This window comes from Apodemus sylvaticus, chromosome 6 (genome assembly GCF_947179515.1).
Source record: "Apodemus sylvaticus chromosome 6, mApoSyl1.1, whole genome shotgun sequence".
In the NCBI taxonomy this organism is placed as follows: Eukaryota; Metazoa; Chordata; class Mammalia; order Rodentia; family Muridae; genus Apodemus; species Apodemus sylvaticus.
Genome location: NC_067477.1, coordinates 2101530 through 2116425, shown reverse-complemented (window position 1 = coordinate 2116425; position 14896 = coordinate 2101530). Strand labels below are relative to the sequence as shown.

The following is a 14896-nucleotide window of genomic DNA, read 5'->3' as shown; positions in this document are numbered from 1 at the left end:
AGGTAGGAGGAGGGTATCATTTTGTATTGAGGGTGTGGCCTCATGTCCATGCTACAGTGGACGGCTCCGCCTTCATGCATATTTGGAAAGTTTGGACATGAAGTTTGGGAGGAGACATGTTGAGGAAATTAGGAGAAGTTGGGGAAAATGGGGGACAGATATTGTATATCATTGTATACATATATAAAAATTCTCAAAAACAAACATTTAAATAATAACCATTGGAAATGATGGTGAAAAACCAAGGCAGAATTCATTAATAAAATGTTAACAAACAGACACAATATTTTTATAAGGATAGTACAGTAAAACCAACTAAAGTTAATAATACAATAATATAAAATTAGATTAACATTCAAAAATTTCCACAGGATTGTGGGTGCTGCTCACTATAGAGGGCATGCTTAGCACATTATAAGGATCCAAGCTGAATCTTTAACACAAAATTTATAACACAAGATATAAAATTCACAGCAACAGAGCAGAAGATAAATCAAATGGTCATCTCAGAGGATCAGAAAAGGTTCAATGCCTTTTCAAGAAATTCTCTGCCTGCAGTCATGGAAAAAATTTTCTCTACTTGGTGAAAGAATTTCTCTTCTATGGGGCTGTTGTGGCTCCTCTGAATTGAAATATTCTCCCCCAAAAGGAAAACAGACACTCTAAAGGCTCAATAAGAAGCCAGCAAAATATAAGATTAATCAAGATCAGGAAGTTAGAAGATCCACAGTCTCCCTCTAGGTTACAGAAGCTAATAATGGCAAGGAAGAGGAGACTCTTGGGTGGAGGTGCCTACAAGATGGACAGGAACTCCAGGAGTGCAGAGTTTGAGAGCTGTCACCCACCCTGAGGTGGGGCAGCTGCTTGAGAGTCACCAATGCTCTTAAAAATACTCCCCATGTAACCCCAACAAACATCTCACCGAGCTGGACTTGGCTGGCATTATTCCTGTCTGGGGTGAATGAGCATTTGTTTCCAGAAAAATTGTTACTCAGAAAAAGCCACACAACAAAGGATGTCTTCAAAAACAAATTAATGCATACTTAATAGAGACATAGTTAAGTGTTCTACCCTGAACTGTTCATAAATCAAAGAAGTCTAGGTTCTTCAACAATGTACTAGTGGTCCTAGCCAATGCAAGAAGCCAAGAAAAAGAAATAAAGAGCAAGTAAAAGAATAGAAGATGAAATATAAAACTGTCATTGCTTAAGTTGGACGTGTTCATATACCCAGAAAAGCCTACATAGTCCATACTTCACAAACTACAAAGTACTAAACATAGAAAGCAAATTTTGGGAACTCTTAAGATACAAAGTAAATATCTTTTCATCCACTACATTTCTATCATTAGTCGTAAATACTGAAGTTAAAGTTCAAAAATATATTAGTATATAAACTAGAATTAAAATATCACAAGTAAAATAAATCTAGAGAGAAATGCATAAGACTATGTAATAAGCTTCAAAGACATTGCAGAGAGAAAATAGAGACCATCTAACTAAGTGGGGAGGTGGTGGCACATGCCTTTAATCCCAGCACTCTGAAGGCAGAGACAGGTGTATTTCTGAGTTGAAGACCAGTCAGGGCTATACAGAGAAATCCTGTCTCAAAAAAGCAATAAAGCAAACAAACAAAACAAGAAAAACAAAAAACAACAAAAAGAACCGCTATCCTAAATTTTCTACTTACCAGAAATAGTCTAGTAAAAAAATTTAATTCGGCTAAAAATATTCCCCTAAGAATAAACACAAAGGTAAAAACAATTTATATCTTAAAATTTTAGAATAGTGTAAACAATTTTGAAGGGGAAACAAAAGAGATATGAAATTTGACTTTAATGCTTATTATAATGTTATAGTAAATTAAGACCATGGTTTTGTCATAGAGACAGAAAAATAAATAAAAAGAAAACATAAAAAAATCCCCCCCCACACACACACAGAGACAGAGACAGAACAAACTGACTTTTTCTTTAGATCAAGGTGGGAAATTAATTCAATGGAAACAAGAAACGATGAATGGGCCATAGTTCTAAACAAGACCCTGAGAACCAACGCACATCTTAAGGGAAGTAGATCCTTGGATGACTTTAGGTAGACAAGAATTTATCTATGACACAAAAGGAACTATCCATAAGAGGAAAATGTGGTATATTATGTCACAAAGCCACAACATTCTACTCATGACAATGACCATTAAAACATTCGATTTATGGGTGGATAGCTGGGTGTCAGAAGAAAATCTGTAATTCATTCATTTTCCAACAAAGGGTTTATATCCCCAATAAATAAGAGCTCTTGGAGTTAACAAGAAAAGGGCAAGCCAGGCAAATGTTTAAAAAACTGAGTGACAACACAACCTAAGACAGAATACTAATGGATGCGGAACCATTGTTCAACCTCTTCAGATGTTAGAGAAATTCAAGTTCAAGGAGCACTGAGATGTTTATCAACAGCTCTGGAACGGCTGCAGCTATGGAGAATGACCAAATGCATTGGAGATGAAAAAGCAGCTGTAGAGCAAGAATCCCTGCACATCACTGACAGTCGTGCAACAATGAGGAACTCGGTCAGCATCTCTGATATTTAAATATACACCCTGATTACCAAGAAATTTTGCTTCTGTGTATTTTACCCAGAAGAGATGAAAATATATGTCCAGGAAAAGACTTTTTTCAAGAATGCAAAGGCAGCATGAAGCTTCAAGCTAGAAATGCAAATACCAGTTGATAGAATGCTTAAAGAACTTACAAAATTTAGATATGATGAAATACTACTAAGGACTAAAAACAAAGTTTTGTCATGATTTTATCCACACTTTTCTGGGTGAAGTCTAAGCACACCACAGTAATTTTTTTCAGGTGTAAAATGCTACTGTCCCTTTATTGGTGCTTACCCACGCAGCTCAGTAATAAGAGCAGAAGGTTGTTTCTCCCCAGGTCTCAATCCTCTAAACGACAAGAGAAGAAAAACAAACACGCAACAAACATACATACAAACAACCACTGTTGCCAAGGAACTTTCAAATCTAAGGAATCAAATCTATCTGATTTGTCTTATTCCAAAGCTTTTGACAGGGCAAGGCAAGGAAGGTGTCACGTGTGCATGGGGTGTGTGTATGAGCATGTGTCTGTCTGTCTGTTTGTCTGTCTGTATGTATGTATGTATGTATCACTGTGTATTTGTGTACTTGTAAGTGTGTGTGCATTTTAATCTAATGTTATAGTACATGAAATAATGATAGGTGGTGTGGTTTGAAAGGTTTGGCCCCATAGACTCCTGTGTTTGAAAGCTTGGCCCATGGGGAGTGGCACTACTACAAGGTGTGGCCTTGTTGGAATAGGTATGGCTTTGTTAGATGAAGTGTGTCACTGTGGGGATGGCCTCTGAGGTCTCTTAGTAATCACGCTCTGCTCAGGGTGGAAGAGACCTTCCTCCTGGCTGCCTTAGGATCAACATGTAGAACTCTCTTCTCCTCCAGCACCAGGTCTGCCTACATGCTGCTATGTTTTCTGCTGTGATGACAACAGACTAAACTGAAATTGTGAATTAAACCTCTGAGACTGCAAGCTGACCCTAGTTAAATGTTTTGTGTATAAGAGTTGTCTTGGTCATCGTGTCTATTCCGGGCAATAAAACCCTAAGACAATATGTCTCTGGGAAATAATCAGAATTTGAAACAATTATCTGCGTTTATTTATCTCACTGATTTTATAAGCAGAAACAAGAAAAACCACAATTTGTAGGCAGGCCATCTGTTAATTCCAACTCTGACCTCCAGTTTTAAAACTAAGCTCTTTTAACATTAATTTAAAAACTTCTCCCATTATTATAAGAGTAATTGTAATTAAAAATTACCTGCAGCAGGCAGTTGCATGCACAATGTGTGTGTGAGAGATGCAGTGTGTGATGTGTGTGTGATGAACATGTGTACCAGGCACACACACACAGACAGCAGGGGAAGAAATCAAGTATACTGCTCTATAGTCTCCACCTTGTTCCCTTGAAATGGTGTCTCTCACTGAACTTGGACATAGGCTGGCAGCCTGTGAGCCCCAGTGATCCTCTTGCCTCTGCCCTACAACTCTGCAGCTTGAGGCAGGTGCGGCCATGCTCAGCTCCTGTGTGTTATTGACCTCAGGCCTGGTGCTTGTGCAGCAGCATTCTTTCTCACTGAGTGAGCCCTCTCTATAGTCGTGGTTACACCCACTTTTACAAGATGGCCAAATGGCCTTTAACAGAGAGGCACACACTTCCCATGACCCTGACCACAGCGTTAGCAACATCCAAGCATTAGCTTCTCCAATACTCGTTAGTACCACCTGCAGAACTGGACATTGTTGAGGGCAGCCATAGGACTAGACTGTCAACACTCAAGTGAGTGCTGAAGGATTTCATAAGAGTTTTTATCATAGGCTGGTGAAGGGAATTCAGCCTGAAAATCCTTGGAACTCATGTAAAGGAAGAAAAGCATTTCTACAATGAGATGGGAAGTGGAGACAGGAGACTTTCTCAGAGGCCTGCAGACCAGAACTGGTCTGTAATATGAAGTGCAGGAGTAACAAGGAGATACTGTCCCAACACAGTGAAAGGAAAGATCCAACCCCCTCAAGTTGCCCTCTGACCTTTCCATGTGCTTGCTCATGCTCTCTTTACACACACACACTAATAACAGAAGCTTTTAAATCTTCATATCCCATTCTCTCTGTTCTTACCATTCATACCTCATATAGATAAGTATATCTGTATATGCAACAAGTCTCATATAGATATGTGTATATTCCTCATATATCTCATATATACCTCATACAGATCTGTGTATCTGTATGTACAACAAGTCTTAAAGAATGGAAACCCTTACAAAAACAGTAAGAGAGATGAAAACTAATTCATTAGCTGGCTAATTGATGCTTCAGGAATGTTTCGAAACAGCCAACCTTACTGAGGGGAGGAAGAAGATAATTCTTGGCCTCAGCATTGAGGGGTAGATTTGTACTGTCTTCCTGTACAAATTTGTGTGTGTGGGGGGGGATTTGACCTGAATGTTTACTTCCACCAATCTAGCCTGAAGAAGCAAAGGAAAAACATGTGAAGTATAAATATACAAGGCTTCTTACTGCTTTGTTAATAATGAGCATGAAAGAGAGGAAAAGGGAAGGAGAGGGAGGGGAGGAGGGGGCAGGAAAGAAGAGGAGAGGGGAAGGGAGAAGGGGGCAGGGAAGAGTGGGGAGGGGATGGGAAGAAAGTGGAGGGGGGAGGGGAGGAGGAAATGAATGCTACCCTAAGGACACAAAGCTATGCTTCCAGGGAAAAGCGGAAGTGCATATCTTAATGGCTGACAAACATGGCAGCCTCAAATAGGATCTGATAGGAACTTCAACATCTGCAGACTGGGGTTTCAGTTGCCACATGGGAACAGAAGTATCACATTTAGATTATGGATCTTATGCTGGCTGGACAAGGCCAGGAGTGAGAACTGAGCAGCCAGGATCTTCAGTATTTTGCATTCCAATAGAGAGCCCTAGAAAACCTCCACACCTGAGGGGCCTGGGGCTTTAGGAAAGAAAAAAAGTCCTATATAGCAAACCAAGGTTTCAAATCATGCCTGCCAGTATAACTATGAAACCTATCCTGATTTATTAACCACAGACCCAATCCAAAATCCACAGCTGTTGACAAAAAAAAAGTAAGAAAACAGACAATACATGGACACAGAGAGAGAGAGAGATCCTGCAGAAAAAGCAAGCCCAGACTGCAACTTGAAGAAATGAGCCTTACGAACAACCAGCAGCACAGTGGCTCAATGGCTTTAGCTGGCAATGATCTAAGAAAATCTATTAACTATTTCTGAAATAAGACATGACAGAAAAGCCTGGAAATCACAAGGCTGGATGATGTAAAATCCATTTAAAAGAACTATTTCAGGGATTGATAGCTCAGATGGTCAAATGCTTGCTACCCTCAGAGTCCACACGAGACACTGCCCATGGCCCATGCTTGCAATCTCGACACGTAGGACTGAGAGATAGGTAGAACCCTGTAGCTCACTGGTCAGCCAGTGCTGCAGAATCCATGAGCTGCATGTTGGTAAGAAAGAGTGTCTCTAAGACAAACCAAATGACGACATTACACCAAGGTATAAAGTGCCTCTATGCATATATGAATAGATACTCATATGCACCTGCATATATAAACATTAAAACATACACAAAAGAGAATTTGGGGGAAACAGATTAAAACAATGAAAATAAACTACTAAAGTAAAATATTAAAGTATCGAAAGGGAATCCTTAGACATTCTTGGTAGTAACATAAATTAGTCTAGCCATTATAAAAGTTAGTGTAAGGGTTTCTTGGAAAGCCAGAGATGAATCTCCCATATGATCCAGCAATCCTGCTACTGGCTATGTATACAAAAGACTGAAGTCTGTGGGTCAGAAGAAACATCTGCACGCCAATGTTCACTGAAGTGTTACCATAACAACTAAGATATGCCATAATTTACATGTCTATCAATGAGTGAGTGAATAAAGAAATGATGTAATATATACTGGAGTACTGAAGCCATTTGAAACAGCAGTGATGAGTCTAGAGATGTTTTGTTAACTGGAATAAACTAGGTATATCTTACATCATCTTCATCCTATTTACATGTGGAATTTTAAAATATAGAACTCATTGATGGTATGTAAAGTAGCAGTTACGAGAAGCAAGGAGAATCAGGGAGATACTAGGTGAAGGATGCCCAACTTTCAGTAAGAGAACACAGTCAAGACCCTAGCACACACCATGGTATGCATTCAAAAACTGTTCAGACAGATTCTGAATGTCCTAACCACCGAAAGCAGTTATCATGTCAGATGGCTTGATTTGGCCATTCTATCCATATACATATGTACCAAACAAGTTGTCAACCATAAGTATATAAATTCTTATCATTTAAAACAGGTAAACATTTTAAAATAGAAATTGAAGTATTTGGGACCAAAGTAAGATGATAATCACAACAAACTCAAAGGAGGTAGGAGAAAAAGCCAGTTTGGCCAAAGCTGCTTATAAAATATGTGGGCAGTGATATGTATACCTACCAATGTAGATAGTATGATTCCAAGTGAGTATCTACACACACATATTTACACATACATGCACATTCATACAGAAAGACAGACATAAAGAAACCTTTGGATGGTTACATGCCAAATGCTATCAATGGTTTTCATGAGAAAATGAATCTTCTCTATTTTTCTTCCTAGATGGTTTTTCTTCATCTTCAACAATAAGCAAATAATTAAATAAGCCATAAGTTAAAAATAGTAAAGCATATAAATACACATCCACAGACTGTCATTTACTATTTTAAGAAATAAATATTCAGAGAATCAAGAAATGGTGAATAGGAAGGAGGGGAATCAAGTGCAAACCCAGAGATGTGCAGAAAGATGGCAGCTCCAGCCCAACCTACAGTAGCTGCAAGTTGAAAGAATATTATTTTAACATTTTTTCAATGTCCTCACTTTATAGATACAATCAAAGCATAGATATCAACAGATTAACTGGTACCCAAGAAGAGATTGGCAATGTCTTTAACCTGTGTTGTCTAACTATAAATCTACTAAATCAAAAAAAAGCTCTCATTTTTCCTCAGATTAGAAAACCAAGCATCCACTTTTCTTCAAAAGCTAATGGAAAATGATGAGTACATGAAGCTTCCTGTTCAATCCCCTTTAACTGCCAGGTCTGAGATTTCTGAAAATACCTGTTTCTTATGGAAATCCTTTAAGGCTGTTTCATAGCCCTCCTCTAGTCGACTGAAGGCGATTCCTACGTCTGTGGTCCACCATATTTGTGAGCCAGTTAGAGCCACCTGAGCCGGGAAATCAAAGATCCACAGCTCTCTAGGTTTCTCCTCATAGGCTGAGATGGCTTCTGTGATTGCCAGACGCACTGTGTCCTTCATGGTCTGTTCGAGTTGCAGAAGCCAGCTTTCCACCTTGGAAGAAAATTGAAATGTGAGGACTCAGGCTGAACAGTAGAAGAGCTGCTTTATGCTCCATCTAGCCTGAAGCCCATACAACAGGACCACAGTAGACTATCTGTAAACCATCCAGGAAACACACAGGAGAACTCGCAGAGGAAACTCAACTACTGATGAAACTTTTCTCTACCCAAGCCTTTTTCCTCCCCAAATTATAGCTAGTTTCTTAACCTCTATGTAAGTGACAGACTTCCTAAACATGGGACATTGTCATTCATTCTTCAGCTTTGCAGATAAGGGGCTACTAAACAAGAACTCTACTCTAAACACTCTACTGGGTGTTTGAGAAGTCAGGCACTGTCTTAGGGTTTCTATTCCTGCACAAACAACATGAATAAGAAGCAAGATGGGGGGGGGGGGGAGGGTTTATTCACCTTACACTTCCACACTGTTGTTCATCACCAAAGGAAGTTAGGACTGGAATTCAAGCAGATCAGGAAGCAGGAGCTAATGCAGAAGCCATGGAGGGATGTTTCTTACTGGCTTGCTTCCCCTGGCTTGTTCAGCCTACTCTATTATAGAACCTAAGACTACCAGCCCAGGTGTGGCACCACCCACAAGGGGCCTTCTCACCCTTGATCACTAATTGAGAAAATGCCCCACAGCTGGATCTCAAAGAGGCACTGAAGCTCCTTGCTCGGTGATATCTCCAGCCTGTGTCAAGTTGACACATGAAACCAGCCAATACAGACACTACAGCCCTCTGTTGGGGTTTGAGTTGGGGCCTAAAACCTTGAGGATCACAATTTAAGAATTGTGTCTTCTGATCATGTTTTATTTTCCTGAAAGTTCCCCTCTAAAAATCTTCCCAGTACTTAGTCTGAAGCCAAAAATGTTTTCAGTAAATATCATAATTATTTTCCTACTGGTTCCAATCTTCACACTTGTCAGAAATTAGACAGCATGGTGGTTTTAGAGATAGGACAACTGCTGACTGGTGAAAATTAATCTTTTCAAGAACTTGATTTCCAGCTCATTCTACTCCCATAAATATATTCTAGCCAGTTTTCCATGTTGCTCAAATGTGCTTTGTTCGATTGATCCACATATCTGTTTCTAGTTGGGCATATAACTACATGGCTATATAGACTGCTCATATAGAATAGAGCCTAGTAGTAAAATGGCTATAATGAATAGATTCCAAGGGCCATAGGAGATGGTTAAGATGTCCCAACTGATTTCTTTCCCTGGCTCCCAGAGGATGGCAGCAACACTCTAACCGTTTTGGGAACTGGAAAGAAATGGCACACAGATGAGCTGAACACCTTCTTCTTGAGGAGGAAAGGGGACACTGTCCTGGCCATAGTCTGCCACCCACTATCAGGGGTTTCCCTTGCTTAAAGGTGGGCCTTACTAACATGAAAAAGTTCATGGTCCTATGGACTCCTAGCCAATAAGGTCCAGTATTTCTGACTTTAAAATGGAGTGCAGAGTCAGAGTCAAGCCAGTCATTGTTTGAGCATATCCTTTGAACTCTGGGATTTATGTCCTCAGCAGATCTGTCTGTCCTGAAGAGCTCCATTAGGGAAGACTACAGAGAACCTGACACAGAAGTCCATGTTGGAACAACTATGCCAACATCATCAGCTTAACGACATGATCTAGTAACAGAGTTCTGACTCTTTGCCAGGTCCTACCCTTTTAAAACCTCTTAACATTCTGCAGCCTATGATGAAAATGACAAGTGCCGTGGCTTCTTCATTTCTGAGCCCTAAAAACTCAATCTGGTAAATAAATAAATAAATAAATAAATAAATGAATAAATAAATAAATAAATAAATGTAAACAGACTAAATTTGGAAGAAGCAATCATAAAAGTGTGGAGAAAGGATGAAAATACAAAGCAAAAAAATTTTTTTAAATATATAAAATGAACGTAATCAGAGAATGAACGCTATCTATGCTCAGAAGTTTCCAGCATACGATGCTTATATAGAATAAGTGAGAGCCCTAGGAAATCTTCCAATATCAAGAGTTCCTGTTAGTGACAAGCATATCCATCAGTCAGACGATCCCCCTCTGGGCACCATGCCAGTTGATGAACAGTCTGCTGGGAGGCAGCAGACAGCAACATACTTTTGTCAAGATAGTTTATGGTGACTTGTTCTAATCACTATAATAATATCCTAAAAAGCCCAAGAGATCAAAAATATTTTTTAATCAGAGTGTCCTACCATCTGCCTCCCCTTCATTTGGCAGCGTTTTCTGGTATAATATTAAAAAGTAGCAGAGAGGAGTAAAGAGAACCTGGGTAAGAAAATGGCACTTCTGCAAAGAACACTTCAAGAAAGCCAGCACCCAGACCTGAGAGGGTCTGTCATAGAGACCACTCCCAAGGTTACTCTGTGAATTAGACCAACCTAACCACACTTTATAAGAAAGGCTGCATATCTTCATCAACTTTATACAGGATAGAGACATTTGAGAAAAAAAAAATCTCAAATGAGAAAATTCTCTCATCAGATTGGCCTGTGGGTACCCATGTGGGGTCATTTTCTTGATTAATTATTGACGTGGGAAGGCCCAGTTCACTGTGGTTGGTACCAGTCCTGGACAAGTGGCCCTGAGTTAGGTATGAAAGTATTGGGAGCAAGCCAGTAACCAGAGTTCCTCCATGGCTTCTGCTTCAGTTCCTGCCTCTAGGCTTCTTACCTGACTTCCTCAGGGCTGGAGTGTGACCCGAGAGTTGTAAGATGAAATAGTCCATTTCCTCCCCAAGGTGATGGTGGTCATGGTTGTTAGCAAAGCAACAGAAGCCCTAACTGAGACAACTTCTAACATAACAGACTGTGTTTAAGTCATACATGTGGGTAGCTGGTGGTTTTTAGGGATTCCTCCATGAGAGTAGAGAACATGCTCAGTTAACTGCACAGTAATTGGGTTAAGTGACATCATTTTGGTAGACCTTACTAACCCAAGAAGCTGCTCACAGCATTCACACCAGAATGTCCAGCCACAGACCCCCTTCCCTTCCCACAGCATCCGACTGAAGGGCAAAGCCAGTTACTGGGATGCATGTGCTTATGATCCTGAGTCTTAATCCCTTCTGTCTAGCTGAACTCCAAATATCATTGACCTCTGCTGGATGCTAAATGAAAGAAACTGGGCACAGACCAGGGGCTCCTTGGTACACCAGAGAAGGCAAACAGCGATTTCCAGCACAGAACCAACTAGAGCCTGGTTTTAAACATGAACTAAACAGTCTTGCTAGTCCAATTCAACCTGGGGGAATTGCCCTAAATTTATTCCCTTTCCATAGAAAGCTTCGAAATCAAATCTTACATGGCCTGTGCATTCACAGCCGGCCTGGAATGGGACATACTCCTTTTCTTTGCTGAGCATCCCAACCGCTTTGTGTGTGGACACTTCCGGATTATCTTCAAACTGCAGATCCGAGATGCTGTCAAAGAGTTTGACAAGGTGGCGTGTTACCTAAGACCAGAATGTTAAAGAAAAGCTGAGTGTTCTTTACTGTACAAAAACCCTGGTAATTGAGAAACAAAACCTTATGAAGTTACTAACCTTTATTCATAAATTTCCAGAATTGTCTCAAAGTCAAGATCACTAATAAGATACAAGTACTTGAAATGAACCTGATGGAGAGGAGGCCAGGATTCTAATCCCACTGTGATATGTAGCCTGGTGAGTGCCCACTATGCCTGGTGAGTACTTACTATGCCTGGTGAGTGCTCCCTATGTCTGCTGAGTGCTCACTATGCCTGATGAGTGCTCACTATGCCTGGTGATTGCTCACTATGCCTGGTGAGCACTCATTATGTCTGATGAGTACTTCCTAAGTCTGGTGAGTGCTCGCTATGCCTAGTGCTTGAAGTCTCACCGACCTATCTTGATGCATCACAACTGGGGACATTCATTTCAGTAGAACTTCTAAGGTCAAACTTCTAAAATTCATATTTATAATCTTGATTTGAAGTACAAGAACATTGGTAAAATATCTAAAATAAACATGAATTCAAGAGAATCTTATGGTTTGGGATCTATTGATGTCATTTATTCAGAGAGATATTTTGAGTCTCATGCATTTTTGGTACACAAAGAGACTGAATGTTGTCTCCCTATTTTGATTTATTAGGTAAGTTGTTCAAGTCAACGCTGCTGAGACTGAATGGCAGGGAGACTTTGGATTTACAGGTCCGGAGCTGGTTAATAAAGACCATAGCCCATGTCCCAGCTTCTCCTGCATTCTCCAAAGGAAACCAATGCATTGAACGTGATGCATCTCATTGAAATTTGACAAATTGAGGTTAAAATGGAAGATGAATACCAGCAGGCCTCTCGTCTGAAGAGTTCAGTCTGAAGAAAAATATGTAACTAGCTTTCAAACAAAAGTTCTAAACTACATCATACTAAGTGAGGTAACCCAGACTCAAAATATGAATCATGGTATGCACTCACTAATAAATGGATATTAACCTAGAAACCTGGATTACCCAAAACATAATCTACACATCAAATGAGGTACAAGAAGAAAGGAAGAGTGGCCCCTTGTTCTGGAAAGACTCAATGAAGCAGTATTCAGCAAAACCAGAACGGGGAAGTGGGAAGGGGTGGGTGGGAGGACAGGGGGAGAGAAGGGGGCTTACGGGACTTTTTGGGAGTGGGGGGCTAGGAAAGGGGAAATCATTTGAAATGTAAATAAAAAATATACCAAATAAAAAAAATTAAAAAAAAAAGTTCTAAACTAGCCATACCCTCCCTCCTTTCCAATAACCCTTCTAATAAGTCATGGCAGGCCCCTACCTAGGAACAATGCCTAGCATTGCCCTGGAGGATTAAAGAGGAAGGCAACTTTTCAGTAGGTGGACTTACACCCACACATCAGCCAAACCACTCATCTCTTTTGGAGAAGACTAACTCATGGCTAGAGATGGGCCCAGAGGAACCACCAACAGTAGGAACCCACACTCCTCTGACTTGTTGTATCATTGAGTGGAAGAGTGCATCATGGTTGCTTAGCAAATTAAACAGAATTATCAAGAAACCATCGATACACCCTGCATAGAGCCACTTGAACAGACAGTTGTATATCAGTATTCCCTCCATGGGAACAAAAGTAGCCCAAAAGTAGAAATAGCCACTCAAATAGATGGATAAGCAAATTGTACAAAGTACATACTGTGTAGTACTGTTTGGCCATGTGTGTATGCATGATAACAAAGACTGTATGCTGGAACATACTCTTGTTCTAGAACTGAGGAAAGGGAAGCTGAAAGACTAACTTCCAGTCCAGCCTGGAATATCTAGTAAGGCCCTGTTTTAGAATAACCATAGGATGTAGCTCAGTGATAGAACACTTGTCTAGTACACACAAGGTTATGTGCTCAATATCTAACTTTGGGGGAAAAGGTTTGTGAACAAACCTTAGCAACACTAAATTCAATGACAACAGTAGCCAGACATCCAATCTTATCAACTACATAAGCATCCACACAAAATACCGAGAATGTGCAAATCCACAGATAGAAACTGCAGACCATTGGTTCCTAGTGGTGCTAGGGAGAGAGAGTCATAGGCAAGCAATGTAATGGGTGCAGAAGAGTATTTGGGGTTGACCAAAATGTCTTGGAAACAAAAGACAGGTGATACCGTAGTTGTTAAACATTAAAAATGTGCAAATAACACCAAACTGTACACTTTAAGACAGTTGATTATCTGTGCTATAAAAATTTTCCTCAGCAGAAAACAAAGGCTACTATCAGCAGAAGGTAGTCTGAAACTGGGCAATATTTCCCTGCTGATAGGTCTCACCTCTGTCACGAGTGTTTCTTGGCCTATACTTTAGCTGGACTTGGTATGTAGCAGCAGCTGCCTGAGCTATCTACATGACAAGCCCAGCAGTATCAGTAAGTTTCCTTTGGGGCAACTTAATCTTTTAAAGTCTTCACACATTGCTGCATCTGCAGTTTAAGCATTAAGGTTATGGCGTCGGGACATCTTCAAGTTTAAAACAGATGGGTTTCTGAGGGTCTTCCTTACTTTAGATATAGGGAGAGGTGTAGGCGGATCACTACCTGGGTTATCATATTCACCTCCATCTCTGCACATTACCCAAAGGGCATTTATACACAGAACATCTCTGCAATAATCTAACCATTCACTCTCCTCACTGAGGTGGCCAGGAAGCACACAGATGTCAAACGGTTTCTACCGGGTAATGGGCCTAGATAATACTCAATTGAAAATCTGCAGGATAAATGAGACCTCAGCCATCGAGTATCCTCACACATTATTGCTTTGCTCAGAAAATAATTTCACAACAACTTCTGGCCATTATAGCTGCCCTGGCAGTTGCCAGAAAATGTAAATTGCTTAACTTCCAATCCTTGTGACTTGGATTTGGTGTTGAAATCAGATTCTAGTATTGTTTCTTTCTTATTGAAATTTTCTGAGAGGACTTTTTAAAACAAATGTTTTCTGATGAAGTATCTTTGTATTTTAAATGGAATTAGATTTTCTTCTTCCTGGTTAACTGGGGAAAAGATTTTATTTTACAACTAAAAACATACATTAAAATAACACTTTCAGCCGGGCAGTGGTGACACACGCCTTTAATCCCAGCACTTGGGAGGCAGAGGCAGGTGGATCTCTGAGTTCAAGGCCAACTTGGTCTACATAGTGAGTTCCAGGACAGACAGGGCTACACAAAAAACCCTGCCTCAAAAAACAAACAAACAAAATAACACTTTCAGACTATTATTAAGGAAACTGAATCTTCATCATGCTCTAAGTTTGCTTCTAAGAGATTATCAATAAAAACTGAAGAATGTTCCCTCATGTTATTTGGGTATGGTGCTGATTAATGTATACATACTGTCCCAGCTTGTGTGTTTATAAAATATTG

The 14896-nt window shown here is 40.1% G+C and overlaps 1 protein-coding gene across 1 annotated transcript in view; it reads right to left on the bottom strand.

Annotated features, from left to right (window-relative positions):
* Dnah11 (dynein axonemal heavy chain 11) overlaps nt 1–14896 on the bottom strand; it is a 297877-nt gene that overhangs the window by 191945 nt on the left and 91036 nt on the right. The window contains exons 29-30 of the mRNA XM_052184825.1: nt 11317–11466; nt 7756–7989 (exon numbers count right to left, since the gene is read on the bottom strand). Coding sequence (XP_052040785.1) covers nt 7756–7989; nt 11317–11466 — 384 coding nt within the window. The remainder of the gene's footprint in view (nt 1–7755; nt 7990–11316; nt 11467–14896) is intronic.